Source organism: Staurois parvus, unplaced genomic scaffold (genome assembly GCF_062004578.1).
Source record: "Staurois parvus isolate SC_StPar_1 unplaced genomic scaffold, SC_StPar_1.0 ptg000192l, whole genome shotgun sequence".
Lineage (NCBI taxonomy): Eukaryota > Metazoa > Chordata > Amphibia > Anura > Ranidae > Staurois > Staurois parvus.
In genome coordinates this window covers 5541768-5563925 of record NW_028317988.1, presented here as the reverse complement: position 1 = coordinate 5563925, position 22158 = coordinate 5541768, and the positions used below count along the sequence as shown (strand labels likewise).

At 44.8% G+C, this 22158-nt stretch overlaps 1 protein-coding gene across 3 annotated transcripts in view; it reads left to right on the top strand.

Annotated features, from left to right (window-relative positions):
* Positions 1 to 335: 335 nt before the first annotated feature.
* The window catches only part of UBR2 (ubiquitin protein ligase E3 component n-recognin 2), a 131584-nt gene continuing 109761 nt past the window's right edge, over positions 336 to 22158 (top strand). For 2 of the 3 annotated variants that reach the window (XM_089677818.1, XM_089677819.1), the window contains exons 1-2: positions 337 to 458; positions 21527 to 21786. In XM_089677818.1, coding sequence (XP_089533944.1) covers positions 378 to 458; positions 21527 to 21786 — 341 coding nt within the window. In that variant the 5' untranslated portion in view covers positions 337 to 377. Of the gene's footprint in view, positions 459 to 21526; positions 21787 to 22158 lie in introns of all 3 variants that reach the window. The other variant, XM_089677820.1, reaches the window with a different exon arrangement.

Here is a 22158-nt window from a genome sequence, read left to right as displayed (position 1 = left end):
AGGACAGGAGGTTCACCCCCATCTGTACACATTTCCTCTCACTTCCGGCCCTGTCTCCACAACAGGAAGTGAAGGTAAATCTCCCCCAACGTTTCCCTATCTGGATCTGAGAATAGAGCTGCGTCCACACAGCCATTGAGCTTTCTGCGCACACCACTGTGTGTCCTCCAACGTCACACCGAGGGGGCCGAGGAACTACAAGGCCCAGCATGGCCGGACTACTATAGCTGTATATACAGCGCAGGAGGAAGGGTGAGCGCACTCCATGCTGAGACCTGTAGTCACACAGCCAGCTCGGGTCTCCGCTGTGCCGCTCCGGGATTGGCTGTCTCGCCGTGACGTGTTTCCGCTTCCGATCCGTCTCCTGCCCAGTGAAGATGGCGTCCTCTGTACCGGAGGCCGAGGATTCCGGGACTGACAGCGAGCTGCTGGCCTGCTCCGCCCGGGATGTGGCACTGGTAGGTGTCCCCTCCGTGTACCGGGGCCCTTCCCCCACCCCACCGACCTGTGTGCGCTGCCAGCCTCTAGAAGGATCCCTCTGCTACCCACTGCACCTCACACCCTGCTCTGTGCGCCACGTACTAACCACTGCACCTCATCCCCTACCCACTGAACCTCACACCCTGCCCTGTGTTCCACCTGTACTACCCACTGCACCTCACACCCTGCCCTGTGTTCCACCTGTACTACCCACTGCACCTCATCTCCCTACCCACTGCACCTCACACCCTGCCCTGTGTTCCACCTGTACTACCCACTTCACCTCATCTCCTACCCACTGCACCTCACACCCTGCCCTGTGTTCCACCTGTACTACCCACTGCACCTCATCCCCCTACCCACTGCACCTCACACCCTGCCCTGTGTTCCACCTGTACTACCCACTGCACCTCATCCCCCTACCCACTGCACCTCACACCCTGCCCTGTGTTCCACCTGTACTACCCACTGCACCTCACACCCTGCCCTGTGTTCCACCTGTACTACCCACTTCACCTCATCTCCTACCTACTGCACCCCACACCCTGCCCTGTGCGCCACCTGTACTACCCACTGCATCTCATCCCCCTACGCACTGCACCTCACACCCTGCCCTGTGTTCCACCTGTACTACCCACTGCACCTCACACCCTGCCCTGTGTTCCACCTGTACTACCCACTGCACCTCATCCCCCTACCCACTGCACCTCACACCCTGTCCTGTGTTCCACCTGTACAACCCACTGCACCTCACACCCTGCCCTGTGTTCCACCTGTACTACCCACTTCACCTCATCTCCTACCCACTGCACCTCACACCCTGCCCTGTGTTCCACCTGTACTACCCACTGCACCTCATCCCCCTACCCACTGCACCTCACACCCTGCCCTGTGTTCCACCTGTACTACCCACTGCACCTCACCTCACACCCTGCCCTGTGTTCCACCTGTACTACCCACTTCACCTCATCTCTTACCTACTGCACCTCACACCCTGCCCTGTGCGCCACCTGTACTACCCACTGCATCTCATCCCCCTACGCACTGCACCTCACACCCTGCCCTGTGTGCCACCTGTAGTACCCACTGCACCTCACACCCTGCCCTGTGTTCCACCTGTACTACCCACTTCACCTCATCTCCTACCTACTGCACCTCACACCCTGCCCTGTGCGCCATCTGCACTACCCACTGCACCTCATCCCCCTACGCACAGCACCTCAAATCCCTGCGTGCCACCTGTATTACCCACTGCACTTCATCCCCTACCCACTCCACCTTAAATCCCTGCCCTGTGTGCCACCTCTACTACCTAAAGTACCTCAAATCCCTGCCCTTTGTTTTACCTGTACCAACTTCACCTGATCCCCTACACACTGCACCTCAGACCCCTGCTACCCACTGCACCTCACACTCTGCCCTGTGCGCAGCCTGTACTACCCACTGCATCTCATCCCCTACCCACTGTACCTCAAATCCCTGCCCTGTGTGCCACCTGTACTACCCACTGTACCTCACCCCACCCTGTGTGCCGCCTGTACTACCCTCTTCACCTCATCCCCTACCCACTATACTACCTACTGCACCTAAGACCCATGCCATGTGTGCCATCTCTACTACCTACTCTACCTGAGACTCCTGCCCTGTGTGCCCCCTCTACTACCCACTGCATCTCTTCTACTCGCTGTACCACAAATCCCTGCCCTGTGTTCCACCTCTATTGCGCACTGCACCTCACACCCCTACCCTGTGTGCCACCTGTACTACGCACTTCACCTCATCCCCTAAACACTGCAACTCAGTCCCCTGCCCTGTGTGCCACCTGTACTACCCACTACACTTAATCATTACCCACTGCACCTCATACCCTGCCCTGTGTTCCACCTGTACTACCTACTTCACCTTATCCCCTCCAAACTGCACCTCAGACCCCTGCCTTGTGTGCCATATCTACTACCCACTGTACCTAAAAATCCCTGCCCTGTGTGCCACTCCTTCTACCTACTGCCCCTCACACCCCTACCCTGTGTGTCTTATGTACTACCCACTGCACCTCACACCCCTGCCCTGTGTGCCACGTCAGTCACCTCATCCTCTACCCTACCCACTGTTCCACCTGTATTACCCACTGTACCTCAGACCCTTGCCACCATGTGTGCAAGCTCTACTACCCATTGTACCCCATCCTTTACCTGCTCAACCTGAGAACCCTGCCCTGTGTGCCACCTCCACTACCCTCTTCTCCTACCCAGTGTACTGTAAATCCCAGCCCTGTGTGCCATCTGTACTACCCACTGCACCTCTCACCCCTGCCCTGGGTACCACCTGTACTATCCACTGCACCTCACCTCCTACCCACTGTACCATTTGTACTACTCACTGCACCTCATCTCATACCCATTGTACCTTTTATGCTACACACTACTTACTGTACCATCTGTACTACCCACTGCACCCCATCCCTTATCCTCTGTGATATTTATACTACACACTGCACCTCATATCCTACTTACTGTATCATGTATACTAACCATTGCACTTTATCCCATACCCACTGTACCATCTGTACTACTTACTACACCCTATCTACTACCCACTCTACCTCATCTACTAACAGTACCATTTCTCTAACTCAGTGCACCTCCTCTAATACCCACTGAACATCTTCTCTACACACTGGACTTCCACCCCTACTCACCTCTTCTACTCACTGCACTTCCTTTCCTACCTACTGTACTATCTTGCATACTCACGGCACCTCTTACCTACTGTACCATCTCCTCTATGTACTGAACATCTGCTCTACCCACTGTGCTATCTACTCACTTTACTTCCTCTGCTACCCACTCACTGTACCACCTCCCCTACTTGTTTCACCATCCCCCCTACTCACTGCACCTCCTATTCTGCCCACAATTTCCGTGCTCACTGTACTGCCCTTCCAGCACTATTCTGTCTACTTCCTGTGTTTCTCCCAGTAATATCTTACCTACCCACTGCTCTCCCTGACCTGTCCACCTCAACCTCGTTCATACTTCCTAGATATTTTCTGTGCCTCCTCTCCATCTTGCTACTCTATCTTTCCCATACTTTGTAGCACCTGGCCTACGTATTGGAAAAATTGTCCTACCCACTGCACCCTCTGCCACCTGAGTGTACTAGGTGCCCTGAGTTCTGCTCTACCTGTCGCATTCCTTCCACCATCTGACATACTGGGCTTGGTTCACTAAAGGCAGATAGACTCTTACTGTGCATGGGACGTTTCCCGCAGCTCAGCGAATGAGAAGTTTCACTTTTCAAACAATATCCAATCACGTGCAAGGAACAAAAAACAGGAGTTCTTTCCTTCACTGAAGGAGACAGCTAGATCTTTAGATTGTGACCAATGGTTAGAGCTCTTACTACATGATACACTGCCCTAAGACTGCCCTGTGCACTGCCCTGTAAACTGCCTTATTCATGGTTCCCCGTCCTGCTTACTGGACAGATTTTTATACATGTGCACCTCTACACCTACCCACTAAAACATCTATATATACACAGGATACAATCTGCTGTGCCTCAGAAAAAGTCTTCCTCCCCATGAAATTTTCCACATTTAGTCATGTTACAACCAAAAACGTAAATGTATTTTATTGGGATTTTCTGTAATAGACCAACACAAAGCGGCACATAATTGTGGAAGGAAAATGATAAATGGTTTTCAACATTTTTTACAAATAAATATCTGAAAAGTGTGGCGTGCATTTGTATTCAGCCCCCTCTACTCTGATCCCCCTAACTAAAATCTGTTGGAACCAATTGCCTTCAGAAGTCACCTGATTAGTAAATAGAGTCCACCTGTGTGTAATTTAATCTCAGTATAAATACAGCTGTTCTGTGAAGCCCTCAGAGGTTTGTTAGAGAACATTAGTGAACAAACGGCATCATGAAGGCCAAGGAACACTCCAGACAGGTCAGGGATAAAGTTGTGGAATAGTTTAAAGCAGGGTTAGGTTATTAAAAAAAATCCCAATCATTGAACATTCGATGGAGCCCTGTTCAATCCATCATCCGAAAATGGAAAGAGTATGGCACAACTGCAAACCGTCCAAGACATGGCCGTCCACCGAAACTGACAGGCTGGGCAAGGAGAGCATTAATCAGAGAAGCAGCCAAGACGCCCATGGTAACTCTGGAGGAGCTGCCGAGATCCACAGCTCAGGTGGGAGAATCTGTCCACAGGACAACTATTAGTCGTGCACTCCACAAATCTGACCTTTATGGAAGTATGGCAAGAAGAAAGCCATTGTTGAAAGAAAGACATAAGAAGTCCCGTTTGCAGTTTACGGGAAGCCATGTGGGGGACACAGCAAACATGTGGAAGAAGGTGCTCTGGTCAGATGAGACCAACATTGAACTTTTTGGTCTAAAAGCAAAACACTACATGTGGCGGAAAACTAACACTGCACATCATCCTGAACACACCATCCCCACTGTGAAACGTGGTGGCAGCATCATGTGGGGATGTTTTTCTTCAGCAGGGACAGGGAAGCTGGTCAGAGCTGATGGGAAGATGGATGGAGCCAAATACAGGGCAATCTTAGAAGAAAACCTGTTAGAGTCTGCAAAAGACTTGAGACTGGGGCGGAGGTTCACCTTCCAGCAGGACAATTACCCTAAACATACAGCCAGAGCTACAATGGAATGGTTTAGATCAAAAGATATTCATGTGTTAGAATGGCCCAGTCACAGTCCAGACCTAAATCCAATTGAGAATCTTTGGCAAGACTTGAAAATTGCTGTTCACATACGGTCTCCATCCAGTGTGACAGAGCGTGAGCTATTTTGTAAATAGAATGGGCAAAAATGTCCCTCTCTAGATGTGCAAAGCTGGTAGAGACATCCCCAAAAAGACTTGCAGCTGGAATTGCAGCGAAAGAGAGTTCTACAAAGTATTGACTCCGGGGGGACTGAATACAAATGCATGCCACGCTTTTCATAGGTTTATTTGTAAAACAATTTGAAAGCCATTTATTATTTTCCTTCCACTTCACAATTATGTGCCACTTTGTGTTGGTCTATCACATAAAATCCCAATAAAATACATTTACGTTTTTTGGTTGTAACATGTAACAACCAATGATATAACACACAGAATCCCATTGTGTGCATACAGCAGGGCTCAACAAATCCCAGGCGCCGGGTCACCATGGCGACTAGAAATTGTATCCGGGCACCTGGACTTTTCTCAGCCCGTTCCCAGTTACCTAGTTGCTGACTGTGCTATAGCCGAATGACCGCTATAGCACAGTCAGCTAATTCTGGGAGGGTGTCTGTTGATGTCCTCCCAGAACCCAGCCCCCTTTGCGCCCCAGACGTGCACTCTGTGATTGCTGTGTCCTTAGGACCCAGCTGATCACTGATTGAGGTAAGGGTTCAATCACTGCAGCCCGTTACCATGTGATCAACTGTGTTCAATCACAGCTGATCACATTGTAAACAGACTTGCCAGTTATCGGCAGTCCTTTCCTCACGCGCTGTCACAGTGTGAGGATAGGAGAGCCTGTAACTGGGAATTCTAACAGGCTCATCACTGCCCTCAGTGTCTCCTCATCAGTGCACATCAGTGAAGATGCAAAGGTTTTTTTTTTTTTTTTTTTTTTTGTCTTAGGAAAAAATAAAAAGCCCAGTGGTGATTAAATACCACCAAAAGAAAGCTCTGTCTAAAAAAATAAATGATACAAATTTTATATGGGTACAGTGCTGCATAACCGCATAATTGTCATTCAAAGTGCGACTGTGCTGAAAGTTGGCTTGGGCAGGAAGGGGGTGAAAGTGCCCGGTTGGCTAAAAACTAAAAATTTCATTTCTGCTGTGGCTAAACATAAAGTTGTTTTTTTTAATTTTTTTTTTTTCTCCTTCACATACCGGCACCTTCATGTATTCTACGTGTGTAATTCTGCTTCGTGCCTCTGTAAAGATACACATCAGGGCTACATAGGAGAAGAAGTTTTGTAGCTGAAAATAAAACTTTGTTAGCTTAAAAATAAAAAACTGACTATTAACTTTTTTAGCTGGTTCTTAGATTCAAAGCAGATTTGTCAAGCCCCGCCATACAGGGTACAATCCGTTAACAGTCCTTTACACAAAATATACAATCTACAACCAACTATGTTGTATATAACACACAGTATACAGTCTACAGCGAATGATATAACACACAGGATACAATCTACTAGTAAATACAGTATATACAATCTATAGCCAACTATATAAACACAGGATACAATCTACAACTAACTGTAGTATATACACACAAGACATAATCTACAACCAACTACATACACACAGGATACAATCTACAACCAACTATATACACACAGGATACAATCTACAAGTACCTGCAGTATATACAATCTATAGCCAACGATATACACTCAGGATACAATCTACTACCAATTATATACACACAGGATACAATGTACAACCAACTACATACACACAGGATACAATGTACAACCAACTACATACACACAGGATACAATCTACAACCAACTATATACACACAGGATACAATCTACAAGTACCTGCAGTATATACAATCTATAGCCAACGATATACACTCAGGATACAATCTACTACCAATTATATACACACAGGATACAATGTACAACCAACTACATACACACAGGATACAATGTACAACCAACTACATACACACAGGATACAATCTACAACCAACTATATACACACAGGATACAATCTACAAGTACCTGCAGTATATACAATCTATAGCCAACGATATACACTCAGGATACAATCTACTACCAATTATATACACACAGGATACAATGTACAACCAACTACATACACACAGGATACAATGTACAACCAACTACATACACGCAGAATCCAATCTACGACCACCTATATACACTGGGATCCAATCTGCGACCAGCTATATGCACGCGGGATCCCATCTACGACCACCTATATACACTGGGATCCAATCTGCGACCAGCTATATGCACGCGGGATCCAATCTGCGACCAGCTATATGCACGCGGGATCCAATCTACGACCAGCTATATGCACGCGGGATCCCATCTGCGACCAGCTATATGCACGCGGGATCCCATCTGCGCCCAGCTATATGCACGCGGGATCCCATCTGCGCCCAGCTATATACACGCGGGATCCCATCTGCGCCCAGCTATATACACGCGGCATCCCATCTGCGCCCAGCTATATACACGCGGGATCCCATCTGCGCCCAGCTATATACACGCGGGATCCCATCTGCGCCCAGCTATATACACGCGGGATCCCATCTGCGCCCAGCTATATACACGCGGGATCCCATCTGCGCCCAGCTATATACACGCGGGATCCCATCTGCGCCCAGCTATATACACGCGGGATCCCATCTGCGCCCAGCTATATACACGCGGGATCCAATCTGCGCCCAGCTATATACACGCGGGATCCAATCTGCGCCCAGCTATATACACGCGGGATCCAATCTGCGACCAGCTATATACACGCGGGATCCAATCTGCGCCCAGCTATATACACGCGGGATCCAATCTGCGCCCAGCTATATACACGCGGGATCCCATCTACAGCCAATTTTGTCATAAGTAACAAAGTCCTGGCAGTAGGTTTTGAGAGTTGCAGCCAGATGAAAAACACACTCAGGGATAATAAACTATCAGCAGTGTAACAATGAATAGTGCAGATTGCGACACTTTTACTCGTCTGAGTAAACAATGATTTGCATGTTCTGTGGAAGGCAACTGGTGTCAGGAATAGGACAATCCCTATTTGTGGTATTTACCAGAAATGTCACAATTTTTGACTGATAATTGAAAAGATTGTGTTTATTTTTGAGCATATAGGAGAAGTGCATTAGTGCTGTAGGTGGTAGTAGGACTTTCACATTGAACCTTTTGTACTTCTGAGTTTGATTTAACAAATAATTATTTTTTTGGATATATTCATGTATGCACTGAATTTTTCTTTGTTTTAGGCTGTGATTTTTGTTTTATTTTTTTACACAAGATTCGATTCCGGTCACTTCTTTTATTTTCAGCTCAGCAATATTGTTTATCAGTTTGTGGACAATTCATCTAATTTTTTTGCCAGCTGCTTTTCTTTGGTGTTCTACCAGCACAATTTATGCTGATATAAAGACTTAGGTAGTGCAGGAAGTTTTATTAACTTTACTGCCAGCAGGGGTGTGGAATTTGTTTTAAAAAACTACCTGTCCAGGGACTAAATCGGTGTCCCAATCTACTTGTCCTTCATGACAATCTACTTGTCCTGATAAAAAAACATACATTTTAACCAAAACTGTATTTAAATCTGCTTTACGTAGTGTCGGGGGCTTTTAAAAACGAGGTTTTATGGCGACTTAAACGTTTAATATTTTTAACAATGCACTGTTTATCTCCTCTTCCCCTCCCTGCCCATCTCCAGAACCACACCCAGGGGCTAACAGGGAGGGGAGAGACCTTGCAATATAGTGAGCACTGATTGGCTGCTCGTCAGGAGAGTGGAGTGTTCAGCTTATCCTTTATCCCTTTCGCTGCCAGAGCTGTTTTTGTGTTATTTCCACACGTTTTAAAAATCGTTTTAGGCTTGAAGATGACAAAAAACCCCAAACATATATTTTTTTTAAATCAGAGATCCTAGAGAATAAAATAGCAATAGTTCCAATTTTTTATGTCACGTGATATAGTCACAAAGGTCTATGAAACAGAAAATTTCAGTAAAAAAATACACTTAAGTTAATTTTAGGGCACAAAAGCAATAAATTATCCAATTTTTTTGTAAAATATAAGACAAGGTTGCAGCGAGTAAATAGAAATCCAGCATGTCAAACCTTAAACCTGCACGTGCTCATGAAACGCAACAAACTTTAGTACCTTATATTTTCTATAGGTGGCACTTTTAAAGCCCCTTATAGGTCATCAGTATAGTGTACGGAGGAGGTCTGGTGCTAGAATTATCGCTCTCATTGTCGTGCGTGGCGATATGTACAGTGTATTGCAATCCATGTTTTCATGTGTAGGCGCCCCAGCACGTGCTTTTACGTTTGTGGGTGCGTACATATGTGGGGGGGCCTTGAACAATTTGGGGGTGTTATATGCTTGGGTGTAACTTCCATTTAATAAAACAATTTAATTTTTTTTTTTTTTTTAAAATCACATACAGGACAAGAAGTCCCCTATGTGATTATTTTTGGTGACAGATTTTCTTTTTTGAGACATGCAGGATCTAAAAGACCCTGCATTTCTCCCCTGTACTACACTGAATGTAATGCGGTGCACATCGCACCACCTTACATTCTTTCTTGGCCTCAATGACTGGGAATCTGTTGAACGGGGACTCGGAAGTGACGTCACATCACTTCCGGATTAGGAGGGGAGGGGAGCGGATGTGTCCGCTGTCCTCCTCCCTCCCCAATACCACATCACGAGGCACCCACCGAAACCAGTCTTGGGCCCGCAGATGGGCAAGAAGAGCCCGGGACATATACAGTGAAGGGAATAAGTATTTGATCCCCTGCTGATTTTGAATGTTTGCCCACTCACAAAGAAATAATCAGTCTAAAAATCGAATTGTAGGTGTATTGTAACACTGAGAGACAGAATAGCAACACAAAATTCAAAAGAAAAGGATGTATAACAAATGATGCACTGATTTGCATGTTCATGAGAGAAATAAGTATTTGATCTCCTTCACAAAACATGACTTATTACTTGGTGGTAAATCCCTTGCTGGCAATCAGAGGTCAGACGTTTCCTGTAGTTGGCCACCAGATTTGCACACATCTCAGGAGGGATTTTGGCCCACTCCTCTTGGCAGATCCTCTCCAAGTCATTAAGGTTTGGCGGCTGACGTTTGGCCGCTCGAACTTTCAGCTCCCTTAACAGATTTTCAATGGGATTAAGGTCTGGTGACTGGCTAGGCCACTCCAGGACCTTAATGTGCTTCTTCTTGAGCCACTCTTTTGTTGCCTTGGCCATGTGTTTTGGGTCATTGTCATGCTGGAACACCCATCCATGACCCATTTTCAATATCCTGGCTGTGGGAAGAAGGTTCTCACCCAAGATTTGACGGTACATTGCCCCATCCATCATCCCTTTGATACGGTGCAGTTGTCCTGTCCACTTAGCGAAAAACACCCCCAAAGCAGCATGTTTCCACCACCATGTTTGACAGTTGGTGTTCTTGGGGTCATAGGCAGCATTTTTCCTTCTCCAAACACGGTGAATTGAGTTGATGCCAAAGAGCTCATTTTTGGTATCATCTGACCACAACGCTTTCAACCAGTCCTCTTCTGCATCATTCAGATGTTCAGTGTTAAACTTCAGACGGGAGTGGACATGTGCTTTCTTGAGCAGAGGAGATCATTGACAAGATCCTCACGTGTAGTTCTGGGATGATTTCTCACTGTTCTCATGATCATTGACACTCCACGAGGTGAGATCTTGCATGGTGCACCAGACCTAGGGAGACTGACAGTTGTTCTGTGTTTCTTCCATTTGCGAATGCTTGCACCAACTGTTGTCACCTTCTCACCAAGCTGCTTGGCGATAGTTTTGTAGCCCAGTCCAGCCTTGTGTAGGTCTACAATCTTTTCTCTGACATTCTTGGACAGCTCTTTGGTCTTTGCCATGGTGGAGAGTTTGGAATCTGATTACTCCTGTGGATAGGGGTCTTTTATACAGGTAACAAAATGAGATTAGCAGCACTCACTTTAACAGACTGCTTCTAATCTCAGCTTGTTACCTGTATTAAAGACACCTGGTAGCCAGAAATCCTGCTGAATTATAGGGGATCAAATGCTTATTTTCCTCATGAACATGCAAATCAGTGCATAATATGTTACATGCATTTGTTCTGAATTTTTTGTTGCTATTCTGTCTCTCTCGGTGTTACAATACACCTACCATTCAATTTTTAGACTGATCAAATACTGCCTTCACTGTATACTGACATGAACTGGGTAATGTGTTAGGAACGTAAGGATGAGGAAAGAAAAAACAGAGGGCGCACAGGCCTAGTGCATTACCATAAAAAATGTTTAATAAAAAATAAAGTATGTGTTGTACTCACAAACGACAATATAGTCAAGGCACATCATAAAGAACAGCTGGGTCAACACCGCGCTGAGTAACAGTCCGCAATAGGGAGTATAGACCTCCAAAAGGCTGACGCATTTCGAGGACTTGCCTCTTCCTCTGGCTTTGAGGAAGAGGCAAGTCCTTGAAACGCATCAGCCTTTTGGATGTCTATACTCCCTATTGCGGACTGTTACTCAGCGCGGTGTTGACCCAGCTGTTCTTTATGATGTGCCTTGACTATATTGTCGTTTGTGAGTACAACACATCATTTTTTATGGTAATGCACTAGGCCTGTGCGCCCTCTGTTTTTTCTTTCCTTATTCAGTATTTATGGATTTCCCCGGTCCATTTGAGGGCAACAAGGTGTGCATGTTCCAGGACATTCCTTATGTGGTTGTAGCCTGCATCGAGTCCATCCCCAAGCGCAGGAGCATTTGTGTTTGCTGGTTCTAGGAACGTAAGGATGTCCCATCGTTTGATGGAAATGAAATTTTCAACCTACAGAGGACTGAATTCAAAGACACTCCGAAAATCAAAGTGAAAAAATTATGCAGCAGGCTCGTCCATTTTTCTGAAATTTCATTGCTGCAACTCAAAATGGTACTCAGTAGTTTGTATGGCCCCCACATGCTTGTATGTATGCTTGACAACATTGGGGCATGCTCCTAATGAGATAAGGAATGGTGTCCCAGATCTGGACCAGGGCATCACAAAGCTCCTGAATAGTCTGAGGTGCAACTTGGTGGTGTCTGATGGACCGAAACATATCCCAGAGGTGTACTATTCACTTTAGGTCAAGCGAGCATGGGGGCCATTCAATGATATCAATTCCTTCATCCTTCAGGAACTGCCTGCATACTCTCGCCACATGAGGCCAGGCATTGTCATGCACCAGGAGGAACCCAGGGCCCTGCACCAGCATAGGGTCTGACAGTGGGTACAAGGATTTCATCCCTATACCTAATGACAATCAGGGTGCCTTTGTCTAGCCTGTAGAGGTCTGTGCGTCCCTCCATTGATATGCTTCCCAACACCATCACTGACCCACCACCAAAACAGTCATGCTGAACGATGTTACAGGCAAGATAACATTCCCCACGGCTTCTCCAGACCCTTTCACGTCTGTCACATGTGCTCAGGGTAAACCTGCTCTCATCTGTGAAAAGCACAGGGTGCCAGTGGCTGACCTACCAATTCTGGTGTTCAATGGCAAATGCCAATCGAGCTCTATGGTGCCAGGCAGTGAGCACAGGGCCCACTAGAGGATGTTGGGCCCTCAGGCCACCCTCATGAAGTCTGTTTCTGACTGTTTGGTCAGATACCTTCATACCAGTGGCCTGCTGGAGGTAATTTTGTAGGGCTCTGGCAGTGCTCATCCTGTTCCTCCTTGCACAAAGGAGCAGATACTGGTCCTGCTGATGGGTTAAGGACCTTCTACAGACCTGTCCAGCTCTCCTTGAGTAACTTCCTGTCTCCTGGAATCTCCTCTATGCTCTTGAGACACAGCAAACCTTTTGGCAATGGCATGTATTGATGTGCCATCCTGGAGGAGTTGAACTGCCTTTGCCACCTCTGTAGGGTCCAGATATCGCCTCATGCTACCAGTAGTGACACTGCAGTGGTGTCCCTAGGGGGGTGCGGGCTGCATCGGGTAACACCATCACAGGGGGTGCAGGAGCAGGATGCCAGCAGAGTTTCTGGGCTCTGTGAAGGTCCTGGCCAGTTATTGGGGTCTTTCCCGATTCCTGGCACAGTGACAGCTGCCCCGGTGTAGCTGTAAAATGAGTGTCCTGGACCCGTGAAAATATGTATCCCCTGAAGCAACTGCACATGTGCTGGTTTCAGGCTGAAGAAGCCGATCGCCATTCTCCGACTTTAGCACAGAGCTGCCACAGTTAACCCCTTACAGGCTGCAAACTGCTGAAGCTGATCCCGCGGATCAGTATGGGTTGCAAGATCAGTTAACCCCCGTATAGGTTCAACCTATACGGGGTTAACTGATCTTGCAACCCATAGTGATCTGCGGGATCAGCTTCAGCGGTTTGCAGCCTGTAAGGGGTTAACTGTGGCAGCTCTGTGCTAAAGTCAGAGATTGGCTTCTTCGGCCTGAAACTGGCACATGCGCAGTTTCTTCAGGGGATACATATCTTCACGGGTCGGGATACTCATTTTACCACTACACCGGCACCACTCCTTCCTCTCTGGAGGGGCAACACCACGTGTTACCGCACCGGGTGACACCAACCCTAGGGACGCCTCTGTGACACTGACCCTAGCCAAGTGAAAAACTGGTTAAAAACAGTCAGAAAAGATGAGTATGGAAAAAAATGTCAGTGGCCTCCACCTGTAAAACCATTCCTGTTTTGGGGGTCGTCTCATTGTTGCCCACCTAGTGCACCTGTTGTTAATTTCATTAACACCAAAGCAGCTGAAACTGATTAACAACCCCCCTCTGCCACTTAACTGACCAGATCAGTATCCCAGGAGTTTAATTGACTTGATGCTAGACTCTCATTAAAAAGTGTTCCTTTAATTTTTTTTTGAGCAGTGTATTAGGACACTTAAGGACCTGTCTTGGGGTCCATTGATGTTGGCACCTGAGCCGATTTCCTTAATCGGCTTTGGCTGCAGGTGCCAGCATCTTAACTAAAGCAGGCCATAGACTGGTCGAACATCGGCTGATTTTTTAAAAAAAACGAAACTAAAAACCGGTCGTTCGATCGGCCAACGTTACCACCAACGTTAAAAAAAAATTGTTCGATTTTCGACCCGTCTATGGCTGGCATTAACCCCATAACGTCTGTCCCTTGCAAAGACAGGGGAGCACACCATACAATGTGACCGCAAGACAAATACATTATTTGGATTACAGTGTTTTTATTTGGATACAAATGGATACATTTGTTGCAACCGCAAGACTTTAATAGTGGACTTCTTTGTTGCAACTGCAAGACTTTTTCATATAAAATATAATAGATGACTTCTTCTTCCTTTTCCTTTTCTTCCTCTTCTTCCTTTTCCTTTTCTTCTTCCTTTTCCTTTTCTTCCTCTTCTTCCTTTTCCTTTTCTTCTTCCTTTTCCTTTTCTTCCTCTTCTTCCTTTTCCTTTTCTTCCTCTTCTTCCTTTTCCTTTTCTTCCTCTTCTTCCTTTTCCTTTTCTTCCTCTTCTTCCTTTTCCTTTTCTTCCTCTTCTTCCTTTTCTTCCTTTTCTTCCTCTTCTTCCTTTTCTTCCTTTTCTTCCTCTTCTTCCTTTTCTTCCTCTTCTTCCTTTTCCTTTTCTTCCTCTTCTTCCTTTTCCTTTTCTTCCTCTTCTTCCTCTTCCTCCTCCTCTTCTTCCTCTTCCTCCTCCTCTTCTTCCTCTTCCTCCTCCTCCTTCCTCCTCCTCCCTCCTCCTCCTCTTCCTCTTCTTCGGATTTGCCCATCATCGCTGGGAAAATCAGCCGATTGTCAAAATTGGCCGTGAATTTTCAAACATGACCAATAAAAAAAAAAAATATGCGAAAACCCCGAAAAACGGCCAACCAATTAACCCACTAACGGTGCAAAAATCGGACAATTTTCGACCTGTCTATGGCCGGCATAAGGGAAACAGGCAGTAAAGCCTTCTGGCTTCATGGCTGTTTTCCTACTGCACGAGCGGCGCTGTGCTTTGTGATTGGTCTAAGTCTTTTGGGACTGTAGTGGGAAGGAGAGAGGGCTGGAGATCGCTGCGGCAAACTCAGGCAGAAGTGGGAATGGGAACCTCTCAAAACCAGATGAGGGCGGGAAGATGCAAAAAAGCGGAACTTCCCCTTTTTGGGTGGAGTTCTGCTTTAACCCTAACCTTAACATGTGACTTTGGATACATCAAGGTTCTTGCACTACTTTCATGCGACTTAAGTGTCAGTGCAAAGTTGTACTCCATGAACAGAACTGCCATACATTTCCATTAGCCCCAAAAAAAGCAAAAGTCATCAGAAGCGCATGTTGATAAAATGCAAAATGTCTGGAAAACGCATCAACCACATTCTGTGTAGATGTGAACCTAGCCCTTGGTGTGGGACAGACAGAGTGATAGCTATGCTCCAACCTCCCCTCGTTTCCCACTAGCACTAATGTTAGAGTTCAGACCTGGATGTAGACCACCTCATGTCCAGTGCGTTAAAAAATAAAAGTCCACTTTGAATAGATAAACACTGGGTTTAGGATTCACAGCTTGGATTATTTGTAATGTAAACATTGCTTATCTCACACAGAAACAGTTCTATATTTGCAGATCACCTCCTTTATACAGTCTAAACTCAGGCTTCCAAACCATCCGTACACTATGACCTCTGTCATCTCTCTACATCTTACTGCTACATCTTCCCCAAATCTTCAGTATATGACAATACAAAAATATTCAAGCAAGCTCTGGTATATCCAAGACTGGCAGGAGATTCCCGAAAACTCATCCAGAGTTTCCATTAATACATATTGTCGAATTAAAATCTAAAAAAAACATTGATGAGGTGGTACATGGTCCCAGCCAGGATAACCAAGTTCCTTAGCTTTGTGTTAGCCCTGATCACCATCTGAGCATTTTGTAGATCATATCACTCTACAATGTTTTGCACAGAGCAGCCTGGATCGTCGTCTTCTTGGGTCCCCCACTGACATTCCTGGCCCCTCCCTCCTGTCAGGTGCCCCCACAGCAAGCAGCTTGCTATGGGGGCACTCGCTGCTCCATGTATCTATTCACACATGAAGCCACGGCTCGGCCCTGTCCCCTCTCTCTTCTCATTGGCTCGCTAGCTGTGATTGGCCAATGGCTCCTGCTACTGAAGAGAGTGAGTCCCGGGATAGCTGAGACTCGAGTGCAAATCGCTGGATTGAGATGGGGCTTAGGTGAGTATTAGTGGGGGCTGGGTGGGATGCTGCACAGAAGTTTTTTACCTTCATGCATAGAATGCATGAAGGTAAAAAACCTTGAGCCTTTATAACCACTTGACAGTGCTGTGGGTTTTTAGTGGTTAAAGCAGGCGGTGAGGAGGCCACATAAATCCTCACAGCCTGTCAAACACCTCTGAAAAGCAGTCCACCATGGATTGCTTTCCAGAGAGCACCGCTATTGTAAAATAGCCCAAAAAGAAAAATTGTTATGTTTATACACTAAAATAACCGTTCTAATTGGATATACCATTTTTTACAGAAATGGCAATAAAAAGAATGAAATACAAAGCTAGGCACCAGGCCTAAAAAGTCAGCACCAAGGAAACTTGGATCTGACGTGCATTTCTCGCCCTCTTCCCCATTGAGAGCTCTCTTGTGCTGTGACGCCTCCATTAAGGGCTCTTTCACAATCTGCAGTAACCTCATTGATGGCTGTCTCACCCCAAGCTGACCCTATAGAGGGCGCCCTCGTGCTTCGTCCCCTGGTGATCATATGTACAGTTTGGCAGTTTGGTAGATTACCATCACTGCCAGTCAAAGCAGTGATTGTTAGGGACCCTGTCACCAACTCCATATCACCAACCTAAATAATTGCAGATAAAGCTCATATAAATCAAGTCATTTACATGCTTACTTGCAGCATTTTTATTCTTCCAGAAATTAGTTTTTATTCACTTCCAAAATGCTTTTGAACTCGCTAGAAAATTTGATTAGTCAGTTCCTTAGCACAGCCCCTTCCCTCTTTGCATGACATAGCCCTTTGCAGTGGGGGGCCCACATTTATGGATGCATGGATGAGCTGTATTACTGTAATGTTTACCTTTTTACTAGACGTGCAGAACAAAAATGTGTGTTTCAGATCTATTCGTTAGGTTACTAATTTTGTTTTGTTGCATTTGTAACAAAATGTGTTCAGTCTTGTTTGTTTTCGACCGGATTCAAATTTTCCCGATGGATTCGAAGTATTGAAATTGAAAATATTGAATCAATCCAAGTTCATTGTGAAGAATAGCTGGTTCTATTCTATTCAAAATGCAAAATTTAGAAGATGGTTATTTGATTTCTATTCTATTCTGGTCTTTTATCTTGTATTCTATTTCTTGTCTATTCTTTTATTTTTTATTCTGTTCTGTTTTACTCAATTCTTTCATATTTTTTTCTATTCTATTTTTTTTTTTGATATTCGAATTTCGGAAGATAGCTCTATATATTTTGTTAAAATTTTTTCTATAATGTTCTATTGTTTTTTATTAATCAATATGGAGTGCAGCGCTACAAAGAGTCATGAACAAGCTGAACCTATCTTCAGCAATGAAATAACTAATGTCCAATAAAATAATAGCAGGTGAAATGGATAGTCCAAAGAAATTATATTCCAAAAAATTATAGGCAACTTCAATCAATGCGGGTATGATCCAGTATCCTGATGTAGAGATATAGGTAGATTGCCTACTCACCAGAAGCGAAATCTCAATGCGCATATCAAGATCACCTGTAGCCGGGGATCCTGGGTGGGTGCTGCCCGGTGGTGCAATCCTGTGACGGTCACTCAATGGTGCGTAGGAAGGATACCGGTCTGGTCATAACGTACTTACTCCTCAGGTCTGCACCGATGCCTGAAATACTGGGGCTGAGGTGTGGAGGCTCAGTGCCAGGTATAGAGAATAAAGGTGCTCATAGTGTAGTAATGTTAATACAATGTTTATTAAATCGAGTTAAGCAGAGTATACACACTGACAATGACTGTAGGTAGTGGTAGAAAGTTGCTTGTAGATAATGATAAAAGCACCTGAAAAGCACTGACCAGTAGAGATCATCGGGGGGGGACCTCCTGATCCGGCGGCGTGACTTCAAGGCGTGCAAGGGCTCCTCCTAGACGCGTTTCGTGTAAACACACGTCTGCTGTAGGGGTAATGCCATTGCCTTTTTTTGATCAGTGCCTTTTTTTGATCCAATGCTTTACATTGCAGAGGAGAGATGTGGAGTCTTATTGACCCCACATCTCTCCATAAAGAGGACCTGTCACTAATTATTTCTATAACAAGGGATGCATGCATTCCTTGTGATAAGAATAAAAGTAATTAAAACAATTTTTTTTTGAAGGGACAGTGCAAAAAAATAACATTAAATACAATTAAAAAGAAAAGTTTAAATTCCCCCCGTGCTCGCACGTAGTGGTGAACGCATACATAGGCCATGCCCACATATGAAAACGGTGTTCAAACCACACACGTGAAGTATCGCCACGAACGTCAGAGCAAGAGCAATAATTCTCGCACTAGACGTTTTCTGTAACTACACTGCTATCCTGTAGAAATTTTTAAAGCATCACCCATGAAGATTTTTAACCATTTGCCGCCTGCCCTATGGCCGAATGGCGGGCGGCAAATGTCATCAGCGTTCCGGGTGGACGCCATATGGCGTCATCCCGCACATGCGCAGATTGCGCTCCTGCAAAACAGCGCAGCCTGTCACTGGCCGTGTACCTCGGACACAGCCGATGACAGATCTGAGTATCGGCCCCGTTGCTGGTACCATGTGACCTGCTGTGACCAATCACAGCAGGTCACATGACAGTTGTATACAATGGATGGCTTCATTCATGCCATCCATTGTATACTACTGCCTAGCTGTGAATGGTCACAGCTAATCACATGTCATGTGATTAGCAGTGGCCAAATCACAGCTAAGCACAAAAAAAAACCCCTGAATGAAACGATGTCATTCAGGTAAATGCTTGCTTACAGCAAAGTAATTCTTTGCTATAAGCAAATAGTGTAAAAAAAAAAAAAATACTGATCACTTCCCCAAAGTAGTACAATGTTACTATGGTAACATTGTACTACTTTGGTCATAGTGAAATATGAAAATGAAATCTTAAAAAAAAGAAAAAAAATTTAATAAAAAAATACTGTCACCAGTCAGTGTCCCTGATCACCGCCATGCCAGTTATATGATGACGCTGTACTGCACTGGTGACAATATGTAAAACAAAAATAGTGAAACTAATTTTTTTAATTTTCCGAAAAATTGAGACAAAAAAAATACAACTTCAAAAAACTCGCCATGCCTCTTATGAAGTACGTCGGACTGTCTACTCTGCAAAAAGGGGTCATTTGGGGGATGTCTGTACTGTTCTGCCATTCTTGGACCTCAAGAAATAAGATTGGCTGTCAGTACTTCAGGATTGATCAATATTCAGATCTATACCATAGTTTGTGAACTCTATAACTTTCCTACAAACTAAAAAATACATCCTAATTTGGGTTATTTTCACCAAAGACATGTAGTAGATAACATCTCAGCCTAAATTTATGAAGAACAATTATTTATTGCAAACTTTTATAACAGAAACAAAGAAAACGTGTTTTTTTCCCCAAAATTTTTGGTCTTTTTTTGTTAATTTAGCAAAAAATAAAAACCCCAGTGGTGAATAAATACCACCAAAAGAAAGCTCTAGTTGTGTGAAGAAAATGATAAAATTTTAGTTTGGGTACAATGTTGTATGACCGCGCAATTGTCATTCAAAGTGTGAGAGCGCTGAAACCTGAAAACTGGCCTGGGCAGGAAGGTGTAAAATTGCCCGGTATTGAATTGGTTAAGTACCGCAGTTGCATGCCATTCCAAGAGCGTGCACAATTTTAAAGCATGACATGTTGGGTATCTATTTACTCGCTGTAACATCCTCTTTCATATTTTTCAAAACAATTGGGGTATATATTGTGGTTTTTTTTTTGTTTGTTTTTTTAATAAAAAAATTTTTTTTCCAAATATATATTCATTTTTAAAAACTGCGCATTTCGGTTTTGGTTTTCGGCCAAGTGCATTTTGATTTTTCGTTTTCGGCACCTGAGTTTTCATTTCGGTGCACCACTAATTGTAAATCGGATACACTAATTGTAATGGGAACTGAACAAACTGCACAAGTCTCCCCTTTTGCCCTTGCCTGTTCGTGGCTCTGGCAGCTCCTTGGTGTCATCACATGCAGCGCAGGACTATTACCCTGCATTGTAAGTGAGGAGGTGAGCCTTTGACCACAGCCCAAAGCCCCTTAAAAAGGACTCTGCAGGGGACCAGTCCCATGGATTGAGGAAGCCTGTTGGAGCCCGGGATAAGGTAAATAATACACCTTATCCCTGAACCCCCTAGTCTAAACAAGCATTTAACCCGTGCAGTATACGAGCCCCTACCGGAGTTCAGGTTTCAATACAAATCCACACACCAACCTCTTTGTCAGATGTGCAACTCATGAACATTGCTGTAAAAGCAAGATGTGACTTTTCCTGCTTTCTTTGTCATCTGACCTGACATGACACAGTGAGCTGGGTACTCACTGCTTCCTTGCTTAAAGATATGTAAATTCACCATTTCACATTCCTGTTATGTGCTTTCTGTCCCATGTACTTGTATGAAAAAGTATCCTGTTCTCTTTGTATTTCTTCCTTTGTGTAAAATCCTATTAATAACTGACCACACTAGGCACAGCATGGTCAGCTCTCTAGTTGTGCTGGGAACTCAGCCTGCTCTCCTCCAATGGTCAGACTTGTCCTGACACACACCTCCTGCACAGCCATTCACTGGGAAGACCAATGTGCTGTTGGTTCTCCACCCCACATCTCTATGCAGCTGAGAACAGAGGGTATGTGAACACATAAATAATGGTCACAAACAAAGTATTGTTTTTTTTTTTTTTATATCTATACACAAATGTTTTGCCCTTCATTTGTATCTTCTGAATGGGTTGTTCTACAAGATGAGGGTTTACATATACTTTAAAAAATGTGTAAGGGAGCATACAGGCAAAACCTTGTGCTATCATAGTTTTTTTCCAGTCATCACAGTGACCACCCTTACTTTTAACAACCGCATTTAGGAAATATAAAATATTAGGAGCAATATGTGGCCACCCTACTTCTGTATGTGTCATATCTGGGGGGAGGTGAACCATTAAACAAAACTCTGCTGCCATGATGAAGTGTTGAATTTCCCTATTTCAGTTGTGTTTCCTTTTGTCTTTAATAGAAATGGCTTCAAGCAACTGATCTGCCAAAAGACGTCTACCAGCATCTTGCCTACTATGTCCCTCGAATATACTGCCGGCAGGCAGACCCAGTTACTGACCATGAAGAAATGCTTGCACAGCATGTCCTCCTGGGACCATTGGAGTGTTACGTGTGCGGGGAAGACCCAGCCATTGGCTTTCACAAATTGGAGCAAGCAAATAAACCCTCCCAGCTCTGTGGTCGTGTTTTTAAAGTGGGTGAACCAACTTACTCCTGCAGGTGGGTTCTGTGCTAGAGTCTATTGTCAAACTCTTCCCAAAGCTTTATACTTTAGTAGAGCACTGTATGGGAAGAACAGTTTACCTCCACTTAGCTGACAGAATCACGGGTTGCTGTTGAAATCATTGCTGGTATTTGTTTGAAGGACTAGTAATCCTCAGATGTTATAAAGTTTATCTGTACTAAACCTGTCTAGTTCACGAAAGCTTTAAAAATACAAAAAATTTTGTGGATCCCCAGATATACTATATCTTGTGTTGTGTTATTGTTTTTTGTTTTTTCAAGACAAACTGGGCCTTCATTTGGTGGTAAATGTTATTTAATATCTTCCCAGATTTTTTTCTTACCAAACCTAGGGCCAGAATAGTATAG